A 9,600-nucleotide genomic window follows, 5' to 3' on the forward strand; every position below is an offset into this window, starting at 1 on the left:
AGAGGTTACCACTTTTACACTTCTGTGGGTGAGATTAATTCCCCTTTTAAGCTTGCAGTAGCCTGTGGAAGGCCATGGTCATGCTACAAGGCAAGAGAACCTTTCTCTTGATAATCTCAGACCACAGCATCAGCACAGCTCTTGCAAAAAATTTGCCTTGCTTGCTTAAAAGCCATCTGATGTGAGGAACATCTCTGATCTTCTCAACAGTGAGAAGACCTTTACCATATACAGGAAGTCTCCTTCTCTGAAGAGCTTCCAATGCCCCTGGCCAGTGTGATGCTGGGCAAGCTGCTGTGGGTGCCCTGCTTGGAGCAGGGGGTTGGGCTGGGGGAGCACCACAGATCCCTTCCAAACCGACCATGCTGAGGTTCTGGGAAGGTTTTGCCAAGTAAACTCCCAGCTGCAGAACAGCAAAGCTTTGGCTTCATTCTTATTGATTGTTTGGCTGGGCACCAAACAGTGCAGACCCCCACAAGTCCTTCAGCTCTTGCTGAGCATTGCTCAGATGCCCTCTGGGGCTGCTCTTCTGCAGGCTGCACAGCCCCAGGGCTCTCAGCCTTTGCTCCTCACACAGCTGCTCCAGGCCCCTCAGCAGCTCTGCAGCCTCCCCTGGACTCTCTCCAGCAGTTCCCTGTCTCTGTGGGACTGGGAAGCCCAGAACTGGAGCTAGCACTGCAGCATTTCAGGACATGAGGACAGCTGACATTGTAATTCAGCAGCTGCTGTCATGGAAGCAGTGCTCAGAGACTAGATCCATTTCACTGCTGACTTCAGAACTATCTTTAGCTGCCTTGTTTCTAGGATCACCATCGTGTGTGGAGAAACAAAATGGGACAGGGGGCCTGAGACTGGCACAAGCCTGCAGTAGCCATACACCTCTGTGTCATGCTTCTTCCCAGCACATGGTTCTGGTAGCCTTTGCTCAACTGGAATGTTCTTTGGGATGTTCCTGAGGGGTTTGGAATACCTCTGTGAACACACCAAAGGCATTCAGACAACCTCAGTCTAAATAACCTGTGAGCAACAATCAAAGCAGCCTCAGGGATGTTTTGGAGACCAGCAGTTAATCTGCTGCTGGTGTCACTGATGGCCACATGCCTCTGCTTTAGCTTCCTGACCTCATCTTGCTAACTCTACCAAAAGGAGGCAACAGAAATATGATCCAAGGGCTGAACTAAGCCAAGATCTTATTTGCATTCCATGGATCCTGAGAGGGGATCTTCTCAATGCTCAGCAAGAGATAAAGGACCTGTGGGGGGCAAGAGGATGGGGCCAGGCTCTGCTCAGTGGTGCCCAGGGACAGGCCACAGGACACAAACTGTAAGCCAGGAGGTGCCACCTGAGGAGTAGGAGAAAGTTGTTTGGTGTGAGGGTGCTGGAGGCCTGGAGCAGGCTGCCCAGCAAGGTTGTGGAGTCTCCTGGGCACTGTGCTGCTGGGCAAGCTGCTTTGGGTGCCCTGCTGGAGCAGGGGGTTGGGTTGGGGGAGCTCCAGAGGTCCCTTCTGCCCCCCAGCCATGCTGGGATTCCACTCTCCTCCATTCAGGCAGCAAGTTAGAAATTGACCAGGGCTTTATTTACCTCACTGCTAGGACACCATCAACATGTTAACTCCACGGTCACCATCTAAGGCTTTCAGGAACAGGGACCACAGCTCCATTTCCAACAAGGCACCTAAAAAACCTCACCCAGCACAAGAGTTAGGTTGCTAACCCAACAAGTCCTCCAGACGCCTTCCACCCCTCAAACCCACAACCTAGCAGCAGGTGCTGGCAGTCCTCAGCCTGGAGCTGTCCCTCTGTGAGCTGGGATTTATCCTTCACAGCACCTTCCTGAGTTTCTCCCTCAAAACCCACCCCCGAGGCTCCTTCCAGCTCTTCCCGGTACCCAGGACCGACAGCGACTTCCCCCGGGCTGCGCCATCGCTGCTTGGTGGGGGGAGGAAGCAGCTTTGGGGATATCCCCGACCCAGACACCCTGAGGACGAGGATTTAGGGTGGTGGGAAATGGTAAGGCGACCTCCACCTCACCACCTTTCTGAGCTTCTCCCTCATCTCAAAACCCATGCCTGTTGCTCTTTCCAGCCCTTCCCGGTACCCGGCACCGGCAGGGACTTTTCCCGGGCCGCACCCTCGCTGCTGGCAACCGAGGAAGGGGGGAAGCTGCTTTGGGGACGGGGATTTAGGGTGCGGGGAGATGATGAGAGAGCCTCTATCTCACCACCTTTCCGGGCTTCTTCACCTCAAAACCCATCAGCGGAGCTCTTTCCAGCCCTTCCCGGTATCCAGCGCCGGCACCGGCAGCGACTTCCCCCGGGCTGCGCCATCGCTGGAACCCGGGGAGGGGAGGAAGCCACTTTGGGGGCATCCCCGACGCAGCCACCCTTAGGACGAGGATTTAGAGTGGGAGGAAATGGTGAGGCAAACTCCCTCGCTGCCATTCGCTGCTGTTTCCCTGTCTTCCTTCTCTTCTCCCTCCACAACCCCTCAGTTTATCCCTTTCCACCCCTCGGGAAGGCGATGGTTTTTTCGGGAAGTACCGGGGGTGGGCGTGTTTGTGTGTGTGGGGCGGGGGGTAGTTTACCGTCGCTTCCTCCTTGTCTCGGCTTCTTTCGGACCGGGGATTCCTTCACAGCGAGCATCGGGGTGAGGATGGAAGGGTTCGGGTGCTGCCGGTGAGGCAAGAAGAGGCTGTGAGGGGAGGTTGGGGAAGGCGCTGCTGAGGGCAAAGAAATGGCGGCGGGCGGGATTCTGCCTTACAGCACTCGCCGCCAGCTTTGGCTGAGACACCGGCAGCATCCGTGGCTGCCAGTGCCTCAGGCTCAATCGGCGACAAAAGCAAAGGGGGAAAGGTGGCTAACGGAACCTCAAAGAGTGGCGAGGTAAAGGGAACACCCTCCCCCCCCTGCCCCACCAGCCTTCCCCGGCGCCATTTTCTCTTCATCTGTGAGGCCTGAAAGCCTAAGGATGGGGATGTGGCTCTAGGCCTTCTTTTTTAGGCAGATAAAAAAAAAAAAAAAAGATTAAATGGGTCGAAGTTTCAGCATAAAATAAATACAGAATCGTAGAATAGAGTGGTTTGATTTGGAAGGGTAGCTCTAAAGGTCACCTACAGCAAGCAGCATGTTCTGACGAAGGTAGTAGAAATCTCTCAGAGGTGTTGACCCTCTCAGAACTTTATCATTAAACCTTAGAGATGGGGTTTGTTTGGGCTTGGGTGTTCTGGTTTTTTTGGAAGTCCTAGTTCTGAATTTACCCCATTTACTTCTCTCCCTAGTGTCCTAAAGCCACCATGTCCAGCAAAAGGGCCAAGACGAAGACCACCAAGAAGCGCCCTCAGCGCGCCACCTCCAATGTCTTTGCCATGTTCGACCAGTCGCAGATCCAGGAGTTCAAGGAGGCCTTCAATATGATTGACCAGAACAGGGATGGCTTCATTGACAAAGAGGACCTGCACGACATGCTGGCCTCCCTGGGTAAGGTCACCTCTCTGCTTGTGGCTGTGCAGCAGATTTGTGCTGCTCTGCTGACAGTGATTCAGTCTGGGCCAGCTCAGGAGAGCTGTTGCCATCCCTGTGGTGCTCCTCGGGTGGCTGACTCTTTAGACTGGAGATGAGGAAGCAATTCTTGATAGTGAGGGTGGGAAGATTCTGGAACAGGATGCCCAGGGAGGTGGTGGATGCCCCCTCCACAGGGCATCCACAAAGCCAGGTTGGATCTGGCCTCAAGCAGCCTGGGCTGGTGGGAGGTGTCCCTGCCCGTGGCAGGGGGGTTGGAGCTGGATGATCGTTAAGGTCCCTTCCAACCCTACCCATTCTGGGATTCTGTGACCTCTTAGTTTGGAAGCTAAAGTAACCTTGACTGCCTTCCTTTGTAGGGAAGAACCCAACGGATGAGTACCTGGATGCCATGATGAACGAGGCTCCAGGGCCCATCAACTTCACCATGTTCCTCACCATGTTTGGGGAGAAGCTGAATGGCACCGACCCCGAGGATGTCATCAGGAATGCCTTTGCCTGCTTCGATGAGGAGGCCACAGGTATGTGGTTGATGCTCAGCTGCTTGCTGGGGCACTTTAATGTTGTTTATTTGGGTGATTGTTGCACCTTTAAAGTGAGGTGGGACCCAGCTGGCACCTTCTAGCATGTGGTGAGAACTTGCCCTGATCCACAGCTGAATTCTGCACTTGAGCTGCTTTTAGCTTATGAAAAGGAGACAGAATGATTGAGGTCACCACTAAACCATGGCCCTTAGCACCTTGTCTCCATGGCTTCTAAATCCCGGGGACTCCACCACTGCCCTGGGCAGCCTGGGATAATCCTTGACAACCCTTTTGGGGATGGAATTGTTCCTCTTGTCCAACCTGAACCTCCCCTGGGGCAACTTGAAGCCGTTTCCTCTTGTCATAGAATCATAGACCTGTTTTGGTTGGAAAAGACCTTTAAGACGATCGAGTCTAACACATTCCTAGAGAAGAGTTTTTCTCTCTTGTATCTTGAGAGGAGTTCTCACTTCTTCCTTGGGAGCAGACACCAACCCCCGCCTGCCTGCAGTCTCCTTTCAGGGAGCTGTAGAGGTGTGAGCAGCATTTTGAAGAGGTGTAATTTTGTAGTCTCTGTGCTAGAGAGGTCACCACACCTACAACTTTCAAGTGTCCACCAGTACCCTTGCAGCCAGGCCGTGTGCTCCCAGCCTTTCCCAGGCCAGGATCCCTTTTTTCCTAGCAGCTCTTTCCAGGCTGTGTATTTTTAGCACCTTTTCAAAGAGCATCTCCGTCCTGCTGAGGTGGAGGCAAACAGCCCCTTCTTTTGGAGAGGCCCTATTCAGATGCTAATCGACTTCCTCCCTCTGCAGGGCCATCTCATCAGCCTCTCCTGGAGAAGGAAGTTGTTGTTAGGTTAATTATTGTCTCTCCACAGGTTGTCTGACTCACTCTGGGATCTTTTGTGGGCACCAGAAGAAGAGGCTGCTACTTAGGATATAAAGCCCATGGTTGTGCTACCAGCTCTTTTCAGCTGTGACCTTCTGGCTTTGTGCAAACAATAAGTGACTAGTTGAGGCCCCCGGGAAGCTGATAAGATTGAGCTGCTTATCTTGCATCTCTGCATGCTGAATGTTTTAGTGGAATCCTGGTGATCATCTGAGGATCACGGTTCCACAGCTCCTTTGGTGTCTTGGGCTATCCTCAAGCTTTCAGCAGCTGAGTTCTGCTCTTCTGTTGGGTTTTGATTTGTAATGCTGAAAATACGGGCTTCAGAACAGTCCCAGAGTCCCAGTGTGGTTGGAAGGTTAGAGGAAGCACCTCCAGTGATGTGTTCTTAACATCATAGAATCACAGAGTGGCTTGGGTTGGAAGGGACCTTGGAGATCATCTGCTTGAACATGAATGGATTGAAGCTTGAGGAGGGCAGATTGAGACTGGAGGTTAGGAAGAAATTTGTGACACGATGGTGAGACACTGGAACAGGTTGCCCAGGGAGGTTGTGGATGCCTCATCTCTGGAACTGCATCCTAAAATTAATGCAATAACTCCTATGGGAGTTGAACTTGAGACCTCAGGATGGTTGACTCTTATCAGCTTTTGTAGTTTGAAGGTGGAAGAGGGGAGATTGAGACTGGAGATGGGAAAAAATTCTTGGCAGTGAGGGTGCGGAGACACTGGAACAGGTCGCCCAGGGAGGCTATGGTTTGCCCCCTCCCTGGAGGTGTTCAAGGCCAGGCTGGATGAGACCTTGAGCAACCTGGGCAGGTGGGAGATGTCCCTGCCCACGGCAGGGGGGTTGGAACTGGACGAGGTTGAAGGTCCCTTGCAGCCCAACCCATTCGGTGACCCCAGAGCGGCCTGGTGCCCAACCCCTCTCTCTCTGTGCCACACAGGCTTCATCCAGGAGGACTACCTGCGGGAGCTGCTGACCACCATGGGCGACAGGTTCACGGACGAGGAGGTGGACGAGCTGTACCGGGAGGCTCCCATCGACAAGAAGGGCAACTTCAACTACATCGAGTTCACGCGCATCCTGAAGCACGGCGCCCGCGACAAGGACGACTGAGCCGCCCCGCGCCGCCCGGCTCACCCTACAGCGTCTGGTCTTCTTCTCTCTGTTTCTTGCCAGCACCCTTTCTGCAACTGTTTTTCACCTTCCAACTTTTCCCTCTGAGGACTCTGGGGCTGCACTTCGGTGGCAGAATGGTGGAGGTTGGAGCAGATGATCTCGTAAGGACTCTCCTGACCTAGGGTGTTGTGTGAACTAGAAGTGTGGGCAGGGAGAGGGGACACAGTGACAGATGCAGACTGGAGCGCTGTGCACAAACTGCAACCCAGGAGGTGCCACCTCAGCAGGAGGAGAAACTTTTCTGGTGTGAGGGTGCTGGAGGCCTGGAGCAGGCTGCCCAGAGAGGTTGTGAAGTCTCCTTGTCTGGAGAGCTTCCATCCCCAGCTGGGTGCTGTGATGATGGGCAAGCTGCTGTGGGTGCCCTGCTGGAACAGGGGGTTGGACTGGGTGATTTCCACAGGTCCCTTCCTACCCTACCCCTCCATGATCATGGAAGGCCAGGTAAAGATGCCAGAGCTGCTGCTCCCTACTCAGATGAATTTCCCCTCCCCAGCTCAGAGCCTGCTCTGTGAAGCACAGCATACAGATTTCACACGCTAGGAGCCCACTCTTTGTCCAACCAGAGCTGTAAATATTTTTGCAGTCCTGTTGTCACCTCTTTTGGCCTTAAAAATAAAGCGTTGGTTACGCTGCTGGGGGTACTCCAGTGCTTGCTTCCCTGAGCACAGCCAGGCAGAGGTTTCCATCCTTCAGTTTCTGCTGCACTTTAATGATTCCTGCCCCAAATTTCCTCGTTAAGTGTTTTAAATCATGAGGAGGTAGCTGAGGGGGTCCTTTGCCACCTTGGCAACTCCCATTTCCTGCCAACCTGGGGTAGTAAATCCTGTGCCACTGCTGAGGCACCACAATAGGTTGCCAGGAGAAGTTGTGGAGGCTCCAAGCCTGGAGGTGTTGAAGGCCAGGTTGGATGAAGCCTTGAGCAAGCTGGGCTGGTGGAAGGTGTCCGTGCCCATGGCAGGGGATTGGAACTGGATGATCTTGAAGGTCCCTTCCAACCCAATGGCTGAGCCAAGACTGCTTTCTGAGCAGGACAGCCCCACACAGAAACCACAGCCAGCTGTCAGAAAAAGCTCTACAGCTCCTGCTGTCCCCTGTCTCCGAGTTGCCCACAGCAGATGAGCCTCTCCCACAGCTGCATGAAAACCACCGACCCCCATCCTGTGCTGGAGTTCCTGCGGCATCTGTGCCGTGACACTGCCAGCAGCCAACAGCAGGTGGCATCCCAACTCCTGCCACCGCTCAGCCCACAAGGACCTCACCAGCGGCTCCTCCTGGGCTTTGCAGTCACGCAGAGGACACCAGGGCACCGCTGCTGCACCTTCTCAAACTACACCTTCTACGTGTGCCCAGGTGGAGCTCTTATATCTAATGGCTACAGAAGGGAGGAGAATGAGGTCACCTGCAAGGCATGGATGGCATGGATGAGCCCACCTGCAGTGTTTGGGCAGCTCTGGAGCCCTCAGCACAGGGACCTGTTGGAGCAGAGCCAGAAGAGGCCACAGCAGTGCTGGGAGGGCTGGAAGCCCTCTGCTGTGAGGCCAGGCTGGGACAGTTGGGGCTGTTCAGCTTGGAGAAGAGAAAGCTCCAGGAGGCCTTCTGGTGTCCTTTCAGTGCTTGCAGGGGTGAGCAGAAAGCTGGGGACAAACTTTTTCTCAAGGCCTGTGGTGCCAGGCCAAGGGGGGATGGTTTGGACTCCAAGAGGGAGATTGAGAGCAGAGAGAAGGCAGAAATGTTTGACACTGAGGGTGGGGAGAGCCTGGCCCAGGCTGCCCAGAGAGGTGGGAGCTGCCCCATGGCTGGCACCACTGCAGGTCAGGTTGTTTGGGGCTCTGAGCAGCCTGCTCTGGTTGGGGAGGTCCCTGCTGACTGTGGGGATCTGGGGCTAGATGACCTGAAAAGATCCCTTCACTCCAACCCAGTGGCTGATTCTATGTCTAAACCCATTTCTGGTGAGTTTGCAGAGAGCTGGAGATGACCTGAGCACATGCTGCTGACTCACAGCAGATGCTGCTCAAGGAATCATAGAATGGTGGAGTTGGAAGGGACCTCAAACCCCTGCTCCAGCAGGGCACCCACAGCATCTTGCCCAGCAGCACAGTGGCCAGGGCGGTTGGGAGCTCTCCAGAGAAGGAGACTCCACAACCTCTTTGGGCAGCCTGCTCCAGGCCTCCAGCACCCTCACACTGAACACGTTTCTCCTGTTTCAGATAGAATTTCCTGGGTTCTATCAGTTTGTGCTCTGTGGAGGTACTCGAGGCCAGGCTGGATGAGGATTTGACCAGCCGGGGCTGCTGGGAGGTCTCTGGGTTGGAACTGGATGGTCTTTAACATCCCTTCCAACTCAACCCATTCTGTGACTCTGTCCCTGCTCATTGCCAACCTTGGAGGGTCCCTTCCAAGCCAATACAATCTATGGCCTTCCAAGCATCCCCAGGAAGAACATCATCCCCAACCATCTCTTGCTTTCCCAGCACACTTCCCCTCCTGCCCCCAGATGGCCATCTTGCCATGTGTTGTCCTATTGCCATGCACCCAGGGTCAGATCTGTGCTCCCAGCCAACAGCCTGAAGTGCCTGAGCTCTGATGTCCTGTGTAGATACCACCAGCCCCTGAGCTCCTCTGAGCTGTTTGAGCTGCTGGGAATGTGCAAAGCCTGCCTTATCAGCTGCTTGGGATCTTATCTGCAGCTGAGGCCCCAGCTGTGGTAGACCTCCCTCACCAGAAGGCCTCAAGCTCCAGGCATCTGGAAGGCCTTGAGCAGGAGGGGAAGATGCAGGCCGCTGACAAGTGAAAGGCTTTTAGGTGCTTGCGTAAAGGATGAACTGGGAGAGAAACATCCCTGGAGGTGTTCCAGGACTGTGTGGCCATGGCACCTGGGGACACATTTTGGTGGTCATGGTGGTGTTGGGTTGATGTTGGACTGATGTTGGACTGGATGGATCTTGGAGGGCTTTTCCCACCCAAACAGTCCCAAGATTCTACAAGCCATAAAAGCCCCTTTCCCCTCTGTGTGTGTCCAGTTTCTGTCAGCTCAGTGCTCGGACTCTTCACAGCTCCCAGGGAAGACCTTGCTGCAGGGCCTTCAGGTGAACTTCAGCCCCGGGAGCTGTGTCCCTGGGTGTCAGCAGCCGTTGGGCAAGCCCCGGTGAGGTCAGCTGTTTAAATAACTGTGTGTAAATAACTGCTGAGCAGGCAGCTGGGGACACAGGAAGTGAAGCAGCCCTCTCCCACTCCAGAAAGACTTAGCTCCAGGAGATCGCTGTCCTCCAGAGCCTGCAGGACTCCAAGAGCTGGAACATTCCCTTGGGATGTCTCTCACTCCATGACTAAGCAGCACATGCTTGTTCCAGCTGATGACCTGCATTACCTCAGGATGACTCCACCAGGCTGAAAGATCACAGCTTCCAAAAGTTTCCATGGCAGTGGTGGGGAAGGAGCTGCAGGAGAGGATGATGACAGAAAGATGACAAAGCCTTAAGGAGGGTCCT

The 9,600-nt window shown here is 54.4% G+C and overlaps 1 protein-coding gene across 1 annotated transcript; it reads left to right on the forward strand.

The window, feature by feature from the left end:
- Positions 1 to 2,601: 2,601 nt before the first annotated feature.
- Positions 2,602 to 6,776, forward strand: LOC128967645 (myosin regulatory light chain 2, smooth muscle minor isoform). The gene is made up of 4 exons (XM_054381829.1): positions 2,602 to 2,645; positions 3,277 to 3,475; positions 3,877 to 4,038; positions 5,877 to 6,776. The coding sequence occupies exons 2-4, from the start codon at positions 3,292 to 3,294 to the stop codon at positions 6,047 to 6,049; spliced, it is 519 nt and encodes a 172-aa protein (XP_054237804.1). The 5' UTR covers positions 2,602 to 2,645; positions 3,277 to 3,291; the 3' UTR covers positions 6,050 to 6,776.
- The last annotated feature ends 2,824 nt before the right edge of the window (positions 6,777 to 9,600 follow it).

The sequence above is a fragment of the Indicator indicator genome, chromosome 6 (genome assembly GCF_027791375.1).
Source record: "Indicator indicator isolate 239-I01 chromosome 6, UM_Iind_1.1, whole genome shotgun sequence".
NCBI classification, from domain to species: Eukaryota; Metazoa; Chordata; class Aves; order Piciformes; family Indicatoridae; genus Indicator; species Indicator indicator.

What these genes read in the sequence shown, in the direction of transcription:
- LOC128967645 (XM_054381829.1), top strand. Translation starts at nt 3,292, where the DNA reads ATGTCCAGCAAAAGGGCCAAGACGAAGACCACCAAGAAGCGCCCTCAG. An exon ending in CGACATGCTGGCCTCCCTGG is followed by an intron (nt 3,476 to 3,876) that starts GTAAGGTCACCT and finishes CTTCCTTTGTAG; the next exon opens with GGAAGAACCCAACGGATGAG. An exon ending in CTTCGATGAGGAGGCCACAG is followed by an intron (nt 4,039 to 5,876) that starts GTATGTGGTTGA and finishes TGTGCCACACAG; the next exon opens with GCTTCATCCAGGAGGACTAC.